The 18481-nt window shown below is 40.9% G+C and overlaps 1 protein-coding gene and 1 long non-coding RNA gene across 4 annotated transcripts; one reads left to right on the top strand and one right to left on the bottom strand.

Moving 5' to 3' along the window:
• Positions 1-4290: 4290 nt before the first annotated feature.
• Positions 4291-7239, bottom strand: pou3f1 (POU class 3 homeobox 1). The gene has a single exon (XM_076971680.1). The coding sequence runs from the start codon at positions 7201-7203 to the stop codon at positions 6097-6099; it is 1107 nt and encodes a 368-aa protein (XP_076827795.1). The 5' UTR covers positions 7204-7239; the 3' UTR covers positions 4291-6096.
• Positions 7240-8306: 1067 nt separating this feature from the next.
• LOC143473595 (uncharacterized) lies at positions 8307-18376 on the top strand. 3 transcript variants are annotated; one of them, XR_013120572.1, is made up of 7 exons: positions 8307-8429; positions 8539-8618; positions 15486-15677; positions 16015-16155; positions 16708-16782; positions 17574-17640; positions 17784-18376. It is a non-coding gene; the product is annotated as an uncharacterized LOC143473595 (long non-coding RNA). The 3 variants fall into 3 exon arrangements; XR_013120573.1 differs by lacking the exon at positions 15486-15677; XR_013120574.1 differs by lacking the exon at positions 17574-17640.
• Positions 18377-18481: the final 105 nt, after the last annotated feature.

The raw sequence follows: 18481 nt of genomic DNA, 5'->3' as shown, positions 1-18481 counted from the left end.
CCCCGGGCAAATTTAATGGCCCCGGCTTCCTGTGAGCGCCTCACCCCATGGCTGTGTGTAATTATGCATAGATAACCAATCTGCACTTATCAGAGATGCACATCTGCTTTATGCTTTCCATGGAGAATCAATGGGCCGTCCCGTGCGCTGCTAGTCACCTTTTCATCTTTATGATGTCCATGCACTCCACCTCGAGGCGTTCTACATTAACCTCAGTCTTGTCCTTTTGCTGAGAAGAAACGCTAACGGAAGCTCCCCGCGCAGGTAGAGGGGGAATAACAGTGCGAGTAATGACACTTCTCTCACAAGTTCTTGGGTGGATGTTACTTTTTTTGGTGTGTTTTACACAGGGCTATGTATTTACACAGTTGTGATAATGTCCTGTAGTGACTGTCATGTAATTACACAGAGTATTTATGCATTTGTGTATTCGTGTACATACTATATTCCAGTTGCAGCACAGCCTGTCTTGTAAAGTATTGGATAATAATTTTTTGGTTCTAGGACATTGGATATAAAATAATCACTTGAAGGTAAAAGTGATTCAGAATGTCAGCTACACCGGGTGAAACATCACGGTAATAATCGTGATCTACACACATGAACATCACAGGAGAATCCTTTCAGCGATGAAACAAACAGGCAAACAAACCTGCTGATTTGCTCAAGAGTTATTCAGGAGTGATGGAGGAAAACGCAGAGAAAAAGAGGAAACGCTCACGACTGAAAACATGTCATCCTTACAGCATGATGTCATGGACATCCATGGTTGCCAGAGATAAAACATGCTACCAAACCTATTAGAGATGTGCTCAAGGCTGAACTGTGGAATGTTCCTGAATGATCATGTCAGTGACCTCACAGATCCGGCCTTCACCTTTCAACTGAACAAACTGACTCAGGCAGAACTGGAGATCCCAGCGTTTAATGATGTCTTCCTGACTAAATGTGACAATTTAATTTAAAATAAATTAGTTCCGTGACTTATAATTCCCAATTGTATTATTTACCCAATGTTGGTAGAAATACCTATTACAATTTTCGCTTTAATATACTGTATCATTATTGTTTAATTTAAAGCCCATTGTATTTGAGTGGATCCAATGCTACAAAACTAATGATGGACTTTATTGTATGCTAAATTTGCTAAGGTTGTAAAAAATACTGTGTTTACACACCATCCTTATGAAACAAGATGAATTCCTATTCAGTGTAGAAAGCATCCATAGCAAACAGTTTACTACAGTGACACTGTAAGATACACAGATACACTATAAACACTTTCCTAATGTATTTTCCTAATGTGACTCGTTTAAGACTAGAATTATTATCTGACCATGTGCAGTTGTTTAAAATTCGTTGAAGTATTCATTTACAATGGTGTCAGGTAGCTACACAGAAATGTCTTACAAAAATACAAAGCCCACTTTTGGAATACTGAAATATTTCTGACGGCTTTATGCTTTGACTGAAACTATTTCTGGGTAATCAGACATATGGCCTAACGCGGATGCATAAATGTCCCCCCTCCATGTTTGTGTGTGCGCTGAGCTGCCTCTGTGCTGTGAGGGCAACTGTGCGCTGGTGGGACCCTGAGCTGCTTTATTGCCCTGCAGGTCACGGAAACCAGGCTCCAAATCCCATGTTTGCTGCCCTTTTTGCGCTCCTGTTTGGAGTGGGTTCGGGCCGTCCCGCGTCCCGCTGTCCTGCCGTGGTCCTGACGCTGTCCTGCTGTGGGCACGTGCTGGGCAGAGAGCTGCGGGGTAATTGCAGACCTTCACACGAGTGCTACCGCACAGCAGTGTCTTATCTCCCTGTCTCCTCTCCAGGTAATTGGTAAATGGATGTAAGTGCTGTGATGGGTTCCTGTAGTACTCTTCCCTTAACTGGTCATACTGGTGGGACACACAGTGGCTCGTTTCCTCGCCGCGCCATCTCACATCCCAGAGCTGTAAGTCCTGCATTATGAATGCTGAGAAATGAGTGCTTGTATTTGCATAAGGCTGACCAAAAAGGTGGGGGTGTGGGGTGTGGGGTGTGGGGTGTCTGGGGAAAGGGGGGGTCGGCTTTATGGCAGTTCTCATGCATCAGCATTTCCAGAGACAAAGTGATTCATAGACTCATAAGAAAAATTTTACATTGCTTCTGTATGACGTTTTGTCTTTTTGAGTGAACCTTTTTGCACAATGAAAGGTTTTTATAAGTTCGAAGGATCTTTAAAATAAATTTGATTTAGACCCAATATTAATTTATTTTACACTTAGACAATAGGCATTAGACTGTCATTATTCTTATCATCTTTACTATATGAGACAGCTAATAATATTATTTTATGCACTATGACATTAAATTACTGGTGCATCTGACAATGAAAACAGCTTTTTTAAAGTTAGCTATGCAAATGGCTACCATAATTTTAAGACTGGAAGTCTGGGAGGGTGTCAATTCAGACTAGAGAGAAGGAGGGCGGGGGGGGGGCAATAAAACGGGCAGTTTCTTGTGTTCATAACATTCAACGTTTTCGCAAGCCATATGTTATTTTAGCACTAATTCGCTTTGCCGTTAGGGGGCGCTTACGAATCAGTGTTTCGCAAGATCTTAAGGAGATTTTGTTTCATCTGACACTCAAAGCATGGCGTATGACTGAAATTCTGATTGTTCTGATTTGTGTTTTGAAAACACAAATCTCTCTCTCTCTCTCTCTCTCTCTCTCTCTATATATATATATATATATATATATATATATATATATATATATATATATATATATATATATATATATTCTCATTACAGTATAATATAATTTTAAATGTTCCAAACAGAAGTGTAAATGACAGATATATTGTTGTCTGTTATCTGTTGTATTCTAGGCTTGTTGTATCTGTCAGTACTATACTAGGCTATGTATGGATTTTTAAGCAAAAGAAAGGTCTGCCTTTATACGAAGACTAATCTAAGTCACGCATCAACAAGAGAAACAAAGACCTGAATTAGGCCATAAAAGCAACTACACGGTTGGGGTGTTGGGTAACTGCAGTCGACACAAAACCAGTCATGACCGTTTTCAACAAATTGTTAGAATCGGCCGTTCAACTTTTAACAATACATCGTATTCAAATTTAAACACTAGATTTTAACTACCATCATATTATTAGGTCAAAGTTAAAACACACTAATCCACAACTTAAGGAAGCTTGATAAGTCCGTGTTAAAGTACTATTTTAACTTTTTAAAATCTGTAAGGGTCTGTCCCTAGGCCCCAAAAAGTCGTATCCTGTTTTGAGCATTGAACATTGAAAAAAGGTAGAAAAACGTGTTTACGACCATACAACAGAGCGCCATTTAGTGATAAGCGTGTATGTAATTGTAAGATATAAGTTGCCCACGACTTCTTAAAAGTCATTTATTAAAACAAATAGTTAGCACATATTTAATACTGTTATTTATATATGAATTATATTTTATGTGAGAAGTATAATAGTCCTATAGGTAAATATATATATAAATATATATATATTATATATATTTTATAAATAACATTTTCTAAATATAAAGGCCGTTTACCATTTGGTCGGGGACACGTCTAAACATCTGCGATACGCATTCAAAATAAGTATTACAATTATTACTAATAATAGACTATTTTGAAATACATTTTTCAAAGCAAATAACGGACCGTTATTCCTTGATCAATATGGCATATCCACCACAGGACGTAAAAATATTTCGTTAGAAAAGACCCAAGAGTTTTCAGAAGTTCTGAATGTTTAGTTGAACCTCGATTGAGTATATGGTGCCCCCCTCCCCTTAATCTGATAGAAGATGAAGTGGACTTGGTTGTGTACTTCACTGTTTTGATGTGAAAGTACAGTTTTGTGATATTTTTACGTGTGGAATTATTATAAATCTGTTAACACTAAATGTACGAAATCATACTACAATTTCCAGAAACTAATGAAACATTTCAACAATTTCTTCATAAACGCCGGCAAGTGTAAATTCACATGAATATAAAAACTGAACTATACATCATAATTTTATCAGAAAGACTGTGGAGTTGTTTAAACAATAATAGAACCGTTTTATTCACATCTGTCTGAGGTAATGTTTTATATCCCAAAATACACCTGAACGAATGTAACCCATTCGAGACAAACTATGAGTGCTTTTGGGAATTATAACTGGTAGCCTAGTTCTCGCTGATGATTAAGAGCACTACAAACATACGTCATCTAGTGAATTATTTTGCATTTTTTTTTATTATTTTGTCATCACGAAATATCATGAGAAGGAATTAGTCAATTTGTGCTTAAAAAAGACAGAAGGCATATTCTTGAATATACGTTTTATGTAAGTAATAAAATATTACTATAACATAAATATAAATGTGACTTTGCAGTCTACATTTCGCAATCAACATACAACCAATGTAGTAAACAAAACGTTTGTAATTCACTGCAACATAATTAACAGAGCCAAACAAAAGCTCCCAACACATTTAAGAAATAAATATATAGATATATAAATGGTCAAATTCATAAATGAAATATTAAAATATCTTCTTGGAATTAGTAAGTGTACAAAACTGCCCGGAAGAAACAAAAAAACAAAACAAATTTAGAACAAATACATATGTTTACATATTGGACATATTTACATATTGGAAATAATCATGACAACTATTTATTTAAAATCTTTTCTTTTTTTTGGAAAAGTTGTATATCCACACGGTTTCAAATAACAGAATTGCAAAATGAACACCTGCTCCGAGCTGCTCAGTGATCGATGCCTCGAGATACGACACAAAACGCACAACTTAATCAGGACCCTTCTTTTCCTCCTGCTCTCATAAAAATAAATAGTCCCACAACGGATCCCTTCGTTACCATCATATCTTACGTTTTCTGCGTGTGCAGGCCAGTGGGTATGATTCGCAAAACCGTCAACTAACGGGCACAGCAGAGAGGATGTTCAGAGTGGCCCAATGTTAATACGAAATAAGCAAAGGAATACAGCACGATATAAGGGCGCTGAAATTACCTGAGATAGTACTTTTTCACTTTTGCCATTTCACTCTCAATAGGTTTAAGTGGTAAAGTCTGTTGTAAAACCTACCGATGCGAGATAGCTACATCATTTTGATTACTTATGGAAACTGTAAACAAGGAAACATTTCGTACGATCTATCGCTAAACTATCACGTTTTCGTTGGCATGGAAAAGATAAAACATTTGCAATCATATTAACGTAAGAATAAGTGCTCATGAAAAGAGGGAAAATATAAAACAAGAAAAGTCGAAATGACAAACTCATCTGTTTCAAATGTAGCATGTGTACCCGAGGAGACCCATTGTCTTCTCTAGTTTAGTTAATGCTAATTTTGATTATGCTTGGGTTTGATATTTGTAAACACATGTTTCCTGGAACACTTATCCAAATCATGGCTCAGTGGCTCTAACAAAATGTTTCTGATTTTCTTTCGACTACTTAAAGGATAAACGAAAGCCCAGAATGACCAGAAGAAAAAACGATACCGTAAAAAAAGGATTTTCAATAAGGAGAAACCTAAAAGTTAACACATCTCAAAGAACGTAAACACCACAAATGATATGACAACCACTTTAAGAATAAAACTGGTTAATGGTTTTAATCTAGGAAGCGTGACTCTGTCCAATCCGCGCACCTCCTTTGTTGATATACACTAGACAAACACCACCTCAGGTTAAGCCTGCGAGACCACGGGGACCTCGTCTCTTTTTGTGGCACATGGCTCCCTCCGAGCAGCGCTATCGTGTTGTTTTCTCCAGAAAGCCCCAGAATCGATACGATTTTAATGAAAACAAGTACTGGTTTTGCCTAAATGTGCACGAATCGACTGTGTACTCGTTCGTGCGTTTCCCCCATTCTACTCGTGTCCCATCTACCGCTGTTCTCCGCTCATCTCCGGCCGCTGACAACAAACTATTTCTCCCAACTTTGCTGTGTGTCTTATCTCTTAGGATAACAAATGCAAAATGAAATACTGTGAAATCCGTAGTCCTTTCCTTATCGATGTTTTTTTTTCTTTTCAAATAAGAGCATTGTTCAGGGATGCAGTCACTGGACGGGACTCTGTAGTGAATGGTGAAGAGGAGGGGTCTCCGCTTGTGAATAAACGTCCTCCATGCTTGGATGAGGGACCCCCACGGGTGTCATTCTTTTCTCTTTCTGTCTTCTGTTACAAAACCAAACGCGAACAACCTCTTTTTCCAGCTGCAGAGTGCCGGCTAAAGTGCTGATTTCGTGGGCAGAGGGTTTAGGACACTTTAAGAAATGGTTTTCCAGTGCCCCCTTTACCCCGACCTCGATTGAGGTCCTCTTCTTTCGTTTCCTGCCCTGTGCCGCTATCTTGTCCAAATTTGTCGGGCTTCCTGTGTTCGAATCTGTCTCCTCGAGCCATTTGTTAAGTAGTGGCTTAAGTTTGCACATATTCTTGAAACTGAGTTGCAGAGCCTCGAACCTACAGATCGTGGTCTGGGAAAAGACGTTTCCGTAAAGCGTGCCAAGCGCCAAGCCCACGTCCGCTTGCGTAAAACCAAGTTTGATGCGCCTCTGCTTGAACTGTTTGGCGAATTGCTCCAGGTCGTCGGAGCTGGGCGCGTCTTCGTCGGAGTGGTCCTGGTGGTGGCTGAACGGCTGCTGAGGAGACTCCATCTGGTTGTCATGGCTACCCGCGTCGTCGTGAAGCGGGTCCCGCATGCCGTGATGCAGCGAGGGCTGGGGGCTCAACATGGTGTAGCCCGTCTGCGAGTAGACCAGCGACTGGTGACCGCTGGAGGCGGGGGACAGTGGGGACAAGTGGTGCGTCGTAGTCGGCGCCCATGATCCGTGGTGGCTGTTTTGGGTCGGTTGGTGCACCAAGTGCGACCTGTGATAGCCGTTGCCCAGGTCCTCTCGACTCGCCTGGACGCTGGGTTTGTGCTCCGCTTGGCCGATGTGAGTGCCGCTGGTCCAGTCGGTGTTCGAGGTGGGGAGCCACTGGTGGTGCGTCAGGCTCATTGGATGTCCCGTGTTGGATGCCGTTATCCCTATATATTCATGGTGCATCATTTTCTGTACCTCTCTATAGGTCGTCCCCTGGTGCATCCTGTCCGAATCCGGATGCATGAGTGGGTTGGAAGGCAATGAGTTATTCCGCGGAATATACTGAGCTGTTGTCGCCATAGCTCCGACTTCGAAAACTGACAAGCACTTCAGAGGTCTGTGAGCTTTAGAGCGCAACGCAACAACCTGCCGTGGGAGGTCTTAGGGACGAGTGCAGACACGCCTCCCCTCGGCGTGCATTGGCTGCTCCCCGGATCAGCCTCACCGAGCCTCCGTACTCCCTCCGCCATCCCAGTTACTCGCAATTGGCCGTTTTCACCGCGCTTTCTCTTTTTTTCCTCTCTTCTTCTCTCCACTAGTCAAGGCGAGGAGCGGCAAAACCGGAGGAAATTACCGGTTTGTGGGTTGTTTTGCAAATAACCACGTGGGGGAGTGCGGTACACTTTTTATTATAGTGGAAGAATGCCCCTAACCGTCTTAAATTAGCGTTGTTAGAAACTGAAGCTCTCTCCTTTTAACTACATTAGTATTCTGAAGTACTCCAATAACCTCCCACAAGATTCATGTAGATCATGGGACTATAAGTACATTTTTTTATGTTGATTACATCGTAAGTTATATTAGCAATACAAACAAACTATTGTTTTTTTAATTTTCAGATACAATTTAATTCTATTCTAAATCAGCCAATTAAGTTTACACGTGCTCTTAAGTTCACAGTAATTGCTAGTCTGTCACTGTGGTTATTTTGGAGGCTTCCCTGACTCATTGGATTTCCTATTACATTTTCCAGATAGCGTGCAATACACTACAAGCAAGTATACTAAAATCTGCCAGGTGTAATTTTCTTAAGCCTGGTCAAATTGTGATGGCATGCTTGACATGGTTCATAATAAATTTGCTATCTATCCCCCCACCCGTGCCAAGATTTGGACTTTTAGTAGCCAAGGCTTCGTGAGCATGTAAAATACACGGAAAGCTAAAGTTATTTCGATACAATTTTCCTTCGATGCATTTTTCTAAACAGCAACTTCGAGAAATCCTGCCTTTCTCCCTCTTGGCTTCTTTCGTACTGCTTTCCTGGCTGATCTGATTATTTTTCCCTTCACGTTTTGTCCCAATAGCAAATTACCAATTCTATGAATTGCAAAGCAGCCTCCGAGACGCTGAGGGGTGGAGGGGGGAGATGCGAAGATTGAAAGGGATCTTTGCAAACACAATCACGTTCTTAAATGGAAATGTGGGGCTTTAAACAAATCTTACATCTCTCCTGTTTCAGTCGTCTAAACTCCGCAATCAGGCACACACACTCCTCCTAAAACCGCAGCTGTTTAGAAGATCTTTTGGTATCAGTCCTATTTCAATTATTTATTCAAATGCATTTTATTTATTTATTTATTATTATTTCGCTAACGTGTTTCGTTCGCGCTTGTGTATTTCTCTTGCTCCCATCAGGGTGTTTCCACGGGCTTTGGAGAAGAAATACGCCGTAATGTTTAGCAGAAGTCGACATTAGACCGAAACGTTTCGCCATGGTAAGTTTTCACTCTTCCATTTCTTCTGTCTTTCTCAGCGAGTGAGCGGGCACTGCGCGTTCACGGCAGTGCGTGTTCCCGGGGTCACAGGTGCTCGTCACCACTCTGTCAAAGGCGTGGTTATGTCCAGTCATCATTTATTTATTTATCTCAGTGGCACGCATAAGAATAAGAAGCGCTTAAGCTGTAACTTAAGGCGTGGGTTTATTTGCTCCAGCGTGGATTAAAGTATGGTGCAGAGCAGACGTTTCTCAATCAATATTCCACTGTCGCGTGCTTATCATTTATTGTGTCCTGCTTTACAGACCTATGTCTTTGCTCTCTGAAATTGCTTATTTATTTTGACATGCTTTTCAGAACAGAAGACTGTATGCGATGCTTAATCAATAACGTTGAATAGACAGTTCTAAGCCTACTCCTAATCCTGATGTGGATTATATGGTTCTTCTGATATCAAAATGCTTTCATTTCACGCTTTTAAAATAGGCTAACATTTTGTACCGTTCGAAACAGATAACGTGCACACGTACACTCAGACACACACACACACACACACACACACACACACACACACACACACGCACACACACACACATACACACACACACACACACACACACACACACACACACACACGCACAGATACAAATGATCAGTTTTGTCTTGTTACATCATGACTCCGTGACACCGAATTATTATGCAGCCTATAAAACACAGGCTAACAGATGACATGGATGTCATCTAACGTCTGATACAGGGGTGAGTCTGATGTGCTTGCCAGCAGAGTCCACACTCATTTCCGAGACGCACTTAATGAGGAGGTTTTACTGTACAGTCCTCATTTGAGAGTCTATAAAAAGACCGGCCATTTCTGTTCAGGGAGCCGTGTCAAAGCAGCAGCACAGACCAACTCTTGTGCTCCCGCCTGCCGGCGGAGAGGACGCCTAAAGAAGCGTCCAGATGCTTGACTCACTTGTTCGCAAATAATATGGCCTTGTGTGGCGCGAGGTGGATGTTTCCTGGGATGCAGGAGGTTGCTATGGAGAGCGCGTTGAAAGGGGCGCACTGATCATCCTGATGAATGATTTGCCATACAGGAAAAAGAGAAATAATAGACCTTGTTCTGCACGATTTCTATAAGACAGTAGGGAACAGTTGTGGGCTTTGACGATCTAGAATGCACAAAATTTGGCATCACTACTGGACAGCTTAGAGTTTAAAGAGAGGTTATGTTTGTTTGCAGCTTGTAATACAACTTTACATTTATTTCGCTGTTTTACACCACTTTACATGAGTTTTAACATCGTGTTGTGTCAGATAGGCTTATGGAAACGTGTGACCTATTAGCATGATAAACTCAGTCGCAAATAAAGCAAAAACATCAACAGAACAAAAAATCACAAAAGCCATTTTTCCTTTTATTGTAGCGTGTAACTGCTGCATTTTTGTGAAGTTATTTTTTTACTGTGTCGTTATGTTACATCAGGGACTATTGCCCTGTTTCTCTCACCAGGCCTTGCTTAGACACGTGTTCGTATCTTGACGTTGAACTCTCCCTGTCTTGTATATAATTAGATGCTTTAAAGGGCACAGATTAGACATACAGTATTCAAACCGAAACAAACAAAATTTAAATACTTATTGAATCTTTATAAGTTAAACACGAAGTGTGTGGACATGTACTATTTTGGCTAGTCTATATAGTCATGTTGTTCACGTTATTATAACTCAGTTATTATAACTCATTAATGAAGTAGTCTATTCATCATCGTCAGTAAATATCTAAATGTGTAGACTCACTATCAGACATATTTGCACACGCTCTGAGATAGAAATAAAAGCTACAAAATTAGTCGCTATAAAAGAAAGCAAAACGGTGAACTAATTTGCTGTACGGGATTTGATTAACTACACTGTAAGTTTATATTTCCAGCAGATGTTTTTGTTCTTTGTCTCTGAGTAATTTCACTTCTTTTTAAGGCATACCATTTACTTCAGGAGAATTAGTAAATACATTTAGTCGGGTTGTTTGATCAAGGTAACTCGAGGTGAGTCATTGCAATTAATCTTTTTACTATGAATGTAGGTGTATAACGGGACTATAGTGGGAATAACCATGCAACAAAAATGCGTAATGAAAATAAACATGCGAAACCAGGAAAGGGGTTTAACACTGTGCGGTACTAATAGCTGCTTTACTCGGACTTGAAACAGTTTTGGCACTGAGACTTGCCCCCTAGGTCGTGTGTTTAAACACCTGTAGTTCAGATTTCTTAAACTATATCGATTTATGTAGACCTAAAGAATTGGAATTAAAATTTCCAAGTCCTCCTTTCCTCTCATGCATTCACACGTTTGTTTTTCACCCACTCGGTTTGACAGACATGCGTAATGGGCAGCGGGGCTTCATGAGTAACCAGGCGTTTACGCAGCCCTCCTGCGCGTTTCAGGTAGCGCTCTCACTCTTTTTGCCTAATGAACTCAGGCGATTCTGCCAGAATCCCGAGGGAATGCAGTGGGGAATGTTTCCCTTTCGGTAAAAGGTGTGAGCTATCTTTCTCCATCTCTCGACTTATCTTTGGGCTAATTAGGCGGGGCTCTGAAGACGCCCGCATGAATATTCATGCAAGGCACCATCGCGCAATTAACCACGGAAAGAGTTACTTCGGTCCCTGGCCAACGCAGTGTGAGAAAAAGACTGGGATACTTTTTCCCCTTGCCACGGATGGAGGTGTCGTGTCGAGCCAAGCTATGTTTGAACATAAAGTGTGTGAAACTGTAGAGAGGAAACATGACATTTTTACCTAGTTAATTCTCTGCACAATAAGTAGCCTTTTTTTCTTAAACAAAAGACAACTGTATAATATATAAATGCTACTCACGTTCCATTTAATTGTCTGTGCACATTGGACAGAGTTTATGGAGAAGTTTTAAAAGTAATCTATTTTATATTTATATTAAATATTTTGGGAGAGGGAATTATTAGAATTGCCTAGAAAAGTTCACAGTTCATCTTCTCACAGGATGTGCATAGTGAAACCTTACTTTTCAAAAGAAAAGGCTCACTGCATTACAATTAACTTTCTATTCCTTTACATGAAAAATTTGCGTTTTACAGTGGACTTGTTACAATTTTTACCCTTTCAAAAATCAAATATGTGCTCAGCATAGTGAACTAAAATACAGCATGGAGGACTGAAAATCAAAATGGACTCATACATCTCTCAGCATGCTCACAGCACACACACACACACACACACACACACACACACACACACACACGTGCGCGTGCACTCACACACACGCGCACACACACGCGCACGCGCACACACACACACACACACACACACACACACACACACACACACACACACACACACACACACACACACACACACACGCACACGCACACTCACACACTTTGTTTGGTGCCCTAACCTGTGTGGCTCCTGCTCTGTCCACTGAGGCCTCAATCCTCTACTTTGAATTCAAGGTGATCTTTATCCTGTCCCCCTCCTGGGTGTGCACTTGCCACTGGCTTCCATAAAGACGTGTTTATGTATGTATGTATGTGCGGCGGGGAACATGGGGAGCTTTTGGAGGGGGTTGCTGTGATAAGCAGTGGAATTTGTGCTCCCTGAATATGGATGGCAGCCCAGCTCTTAGTAAGCAGCTGATATAGAGGTAAACAGCTTGTGGGCTGAAGGGGTTAGAAGCATGCACCTGAATACATTGGGCCTCTCTCCTCTGTCTATCACCACAATGGCTGATCAAGTCACTATTATTTCCTTCCATTCCCATAATGTAGTTTGCCTGAAAATGTTCAAGGACCTGCTTCCACAGAGGCCGACTTGCTCTGATGCCAGTTGCGATACCCTTACGTTGAGCTCAAGCAAAGTCTGCCACAGCAAATGGTTTCTGCCCAGTTTAAACTCAACGCGAACGCTGTCAGGTTCAAACACTACGGCCCCGTTGCTTCGGTATGCATTTGTATCATGACTAATTAAGCAGAAAGGTGACTGTGAGTTTTCAATCTTTAATACTTCAGCTTTTCTGTTTGAATGCTAATATTTGATTTTGAACCAGATCTGGTTATAACAGTCCACCTTTTCAGGATGCACTGTGTTTTTCAGGACAAATCATACCAACCTTCTGTTGAAAAATATGTTTCTTTTGTCTAAACAAAGTCTCCTGTAACTGGAGTCATTTAAGAATGCTTTTAATTCTTAGTTTGACTTATTAAATTATCAAAACATCCAGGTAAGAGATGCAAATTAGTATTTAGGGCAGTCATGGCCTAGGTGGTTAGGGAACTGTTCTTGTGACCAGAGGGTCGTGCGTTCGATTCCCAGACCTGAGGCCATGACTGAGGTGCCCCTGAGCAAGGCCCTTAACCCTCAATTGCTCACTTGTATAAAAAAAAAAGATAAAAATGTAAGTCACTCTGGATAAGGGCGTCTGCCAAATTCCGTAAATGTAAATGTATTTATTTAAATGAAACAAATAGAATGTTGTCTTTAAATGGTTATTATAAGAGATCAGGATTTTAAGGACTTCACATACCACTACTAGTAGATTTGATGACTTTCTAACTTATTCTCAGTTGCATATATTCTAAAACCATCCAAATCAAAACTAAGTCAGTTTTATTTTGTGGTTCACTGTCAAAGAATTGAAATGTTTTTTTTTTTTGCAAAAGAAAAACATATATTAAAAACAACAAATGTTTGATTTCTTTATGTGATAGGAATTTATTAAACATAGGAATTGCTTCAGAAAAATAGGCACAAGCTCAAAAAGCTGGAGGCGCTTTCTTTTAATTATGAGAGCTTCTGCACTTTTGTGGGGCGCTGATTTTGAAAAACTGTCATGAAAATTCACAAACATAGTAGTCAGGGCAGTGCCAAGAAGCCTTGTCTTGTGGGGTATTAAGAAACATGCTTTCATTCCCTACTCCTTCAGGATTACCTGCAGATCATGTAAATGATGAACCGTTTTACATGAAGTGGAATGTAGTGGTTACCGTAACATGTCATTACAACCTAATTGGTATATAGTTGTCCTTTAAATACAACCAAATCTCATTCAGGAAATAAATGGGACTTTTTTTAACAAAAGTAAGAAAGAAATGATTAACTACTTAGGTGATTTTCTAAGTACTTAGTTGCTAATGTTTAAAAACTCTGTGGTTTATCATTTATCTTGTAAACCTAAGCAATTGTGAAGGAGTCTCTCCACTCTGGTGCTTGTCACAGAGCTCAATGGAGTCATAGTGTTGCACTCATTGATATAGACATGAGGGTTGTCCAGAGGTCTTCTTTGAAATTATTACTGAGCTCTTTCCTTTTGACTTAGACAGTTGTTCATGTTAATGTTCATTTATGCTAAAGGACTTGATCTACCTTCCCCTTTGGGCATTGTGTATGTTTCAGTGTTTACTGGGCATGCCCATTTCTCCTGCTTTTCTGTTTATGCTTTAAGACATCTTAAAGATAATTGATTAATTTTAGCCCTGTTCAAACTCAATTGACCAATCAGAGAGCTCTAATGGTGTGAGGTCATAGGGCTCTTACTGGTATGCAGTTCACTACATTAAATCTGACAGACAATAGAGAGGTTATAATAAGCTCACACAATCAGGTGTAATGAGTAGATGTCAGGAAATCGCTCCTTCACCCTAATAATGAACCCATTCAAATGTCTCTTGTCTGTCACACTAATCTCTTACATGAGTAAAAGTCCACACTGTTTCTGTCCGGTCAGGTCCTGATTAGATGTGACCCGTTGTTTAGATGAGACAGGGTAGCATGTGTGTGAGTGTCCACGGCATGGCGGGTGTCGCCAGAGAGGGGTCGCGACCAGACTCTGACTGCCTGCGTCGCTGCCGTGTCTGCACCCAAGCACTTGCTGGCAGACCGAATTGAGTTAGACGGCTTTTAATAGTGGATTGACCGGTCTGAGAGCAGCTTGTGCTTGGGTCACTCCCGGTAGCAGAGGTGGAGTCCCCAAAGCCCAGCTGTAATTTCAGCCCTGCAGGTCCTGAAACAGCAGAGAACGGCTGAGGGTCAGTTCAGAACGCATGACTGATGACTCTAAATGTTTATTAGGGAGCCCTGGTGTCTTTTCATGAACACAGTAGATTTCTTTTAAATGTCACGTAAATATAAACCAGCTTCCCTCATAAAACATCAACATTTTTGTTCAAAGACAGTTTGCTGCTTAGCTACAAATAGTAAATAGGAATTAAAAATAACAAAAACAAAGGCTAGGTCTAAGGAACTAAAATAAAAGTTTGTTTCCTTGAATAGCAAAGAGCAGAAATGCACTAGAAAGAGAAACACAGACATCCACAGTGCTGAGGGAGTGGTAGAGAGAGGGCAGACCGACAGGGAGTTTGCACCTCGCCGACAGCATCTCACTTCCCCTGTCAGGACAATTAATCGCCTCATTAGCTAACGATCACTGTGTCGATACTCCCTCCAACATTGCATTTTGGCAAATGCTCAGTGTATGACTGACTCTTATAACAAACCCTTACAAAACTCTTCCTTCTTCTTCCTCCTTTATTCTTCTGTTCTCCTCTCCTCTACCAAGCTTTTTTAATCTGATTTTTTATTTTTTACTTTTTTTTGGTCGTGATTTTTCTCCTCTTCCCACTGCTAGCATCCAGCCTGGCTGATTTAGGTGGTGCGAGCAAGCACAGTTTTCTCTGGACGAGAAACTCAGAGCGCTGCAACAACGTTGTGGTATCTGTAATCCCGCAGGGTCCCCACACGAAACGACGGCAGGCGCCTGCCTCTCTCACCTAATCCACCCGTGCCTTTTTGATGCAATTTTTTTTCTCTCTGTCTCGCCCTTTCTGATCAGGGCAAGAAGCCTGGCTCAGGAGAGGTGTCTCTGATTACTACACGGATATTCCAGACCTCCTGAATTAGAACGTTCTCCTGACTTCAACCTCCGTGCTTGCCCCAACTTCTCTTCTGTCGTTTGCTCTCATGTTCTAGCGATTAAAGAACGCTCTGGGCTGCAGGATTCTTCATCCACAGGCCTCCACCCCTGGTGGGTCATTTCTGCTGTCTGCTGAGAAACTGGCCCTTTTTCTTGTTTTGTTGACTTTTGTTGACTTACTAGGTTTTTGTTGTGCTGGAAATGTGGAAACACACAGTTTACTGGTCACATGCGGTCTGTCTGTCAGTTTTTATAATGCTGGCTTCATTGTGCAGTGGATTCGTTTTATTGACATCTGATGTTTTAAAAAAGGGATTTTTCTTCCGATATCAGTTCTAAATTGCCCAAGTGTTGATTTGATTTAAGTGTTTTGTACTTATGTGAATGCTCACTTAGAATAACTTATTACATCCTGATCTGACATGCACATTGTGTGTTTGGTGGGCAGTGTGGTGGTGTGTGTGCGTGTGTGTGTACAGGCAGCGTTGGCTAGGCCGTGGAGACACCGTGCTGTTGACAGTGTGTTGAATGATGCCACCACCCTGCTGCAGTAGCCAGCCTCCCTGCTAATCACACAGTCCACCTGAGAGTAAGACTCACCATTCCTCTCTCGTCCTCTGTCTGCCTATTTCTCACTGTTGTACACACACACACACACACACACACACACACACACACACACACACACACACACACACACACACACACACACTGACCTGTAGTCTTACCTGCAAACAGAAAACATAGAAGACATAATGGAAAAGGACAGGCCAGTGGCACACACACACACACACACACACACACGCACACACACACACACACACACACACACACACACACACACACACACACACACACACTCGTTAGAGTAAGCAGGCTCGGCTGCAGAAGAATCCACCTCCTTCTCAGCTACTCTGGAATTAGGAGAAGTCCAAGTGTGGGACCTGGAGTTGTTCTACCCTGTAACACGTTCATTTAAAACAAAAGAGAATTGTATGAAGGGTAATCACACCATTTTATTCAGACGTATTGCTTCCTTTACTAGAAATCAATTGAAAATGATTATTAACCCAGATAATCTGTATCCCTCTTCTGTTAGGGAGTTCTCACATTTAGATGTGTGTGTGTGTGTCTCACACAGCTGGATGTGTGTGTGGAGGTGTGAGCGAGAGTGGAACCCAGGTGTGCTGCCTAAAGCAAGAACACACACACCCAGGTAGGTCCCCAGGGCCTCTTATCACCAAGGCGATCAATTTCCAGCACACACACGCACAAACGCACGTGTGTACACTTGCGATCACGCACATTTTTCTTCCTCCTTCACTTGTGTCCCATTTGTCTAGACCGTCCTTCTCCGAGATTTTAGTTACATTTTGGAAATGTAATATATAGTCTGGGGCACAGGGGGTTAAATTGGGGTAAAAAAAAAGTGACAAGACTTTTGTGACAAGACATCTTTTGTTTTTATGGTTTGTATCCCCTTAAGCAAGACAGTATCAGACATTTATGCAAAGCCTATAAATGGTCCCAAGATCTACAACAACATTAAAATATACTGCCCAATGCCTTAATGGTAATTACTTCAAACATTTAACACCCTGAAATGTATGAAAAGCACCTGCACAGTACCTATAAAAGATTTATTAGATTTTTCAAATTCAACACTCAACAGGAACGGGAATGATTTCAGTGGGTGAGGTTTGCTGCTTATCATAAAAATCATTTAATTAAACAAACACTGGAGGCTAGAGAGTCATTCAGTTATCTATGGTGGTTTAGGTACACATGTTTAGGTCTGAAGTATAATGCTATTTAATGTTTAAATTACAATGTAGCATATGAAGTATGTTTGAATAAAATGTGCTTTAGCATAAATGTTACAATTCAGTACAGTCTGTTAGACGTTCTAAGGTTGTGAACATAAAGTAAAATTCATTTAGTAAAGCAATATAAACCTCTGCAATATCAAGAATTTAAGACAAGATTACCATTTACTTTTGTGCCAAGGACTGAGTGAAGGCCACGACCTTAGCTAATAAAGTCCAAGTTCAAACTAAGACCAAGAGGACAGCAGGTCAGTTTCTTTACAACTTTAATACTTCAGTCTGAGTTTCCAAAGTCCCTTGTTCTATGGTCTTGAGTTCCCAGTGTTCATTTCTGATCATCTACTGGTCTTTAGAGGCACAACACTGATATTTTCTTTACTGATATCTGTAGATGTGCAACAGAAGCTTTTTGATGGGGAGTGAGAAGAGCCTAAACCGGACAAGGCAGAATTATATGTTCACGCTCTCTCACACACACACACACACACACACACACACACACACACACACACACACACACACACACACACACACACACACACACACACACACACACACAGATACATGCTGCTGCAGTGCCTCCAGTGCACATCACCCCGCCCGTGAGGAGTAGCCGGAATAGTTTGGAGCTGGTGGTAATGAGAAATGCAGTAAATGTGTGTGAGATTACTCTAACGTGCATTTATGTCAAATTATATCTCACCACTGTCACACTGTAATGCTGTAACAATATGCTCTATCCTGTTACAGTTCCTTCTTCTTAGGTAGTCATTTTCAATTTTGTTTTAAATAACTGGAATGTTGCCAAATCATCTTTGTAATGTGCATAGATACTGGCTAACAGATGTTGGTTTCCTATGTGTATATGTAACCCAAACAAACTTATATTAAATAATCCCAAACCAAAAAACACCTGCACATGCCCTATTCTTTCATATACAGTATGTAGTGTTAAATGATGGTTTTAAGAATAAAAAAAATAAATGAAATATGTTATATTGATCATCAATATCTTGTCTCCTTGTATGTGTGTATGTGTGTGTGTGTGTGTGTGTGTGTGTGTGTGTGTGTGTGTGTGTGTGTGTGTGT

Source organism: Brachyhypopomus gauderio, chromosome 13 (assembly GCF_052324685.1).
Source record: "Brachyhypopomus gauderio isolate BG-103 chromosome 13, BGAUD_0.2, whole genome shotgun sequence".
Lineage (NCBI taxonomy): Eukaryota > Metazoa > Chordata > Actinopteri > Gymnotiformes > Hypopomidae > Brachyhypopomus > Brachyhypopomus gauderio.
This window is presented reverse-complemented; position numbering and strand designations above follow the sequence as displayed.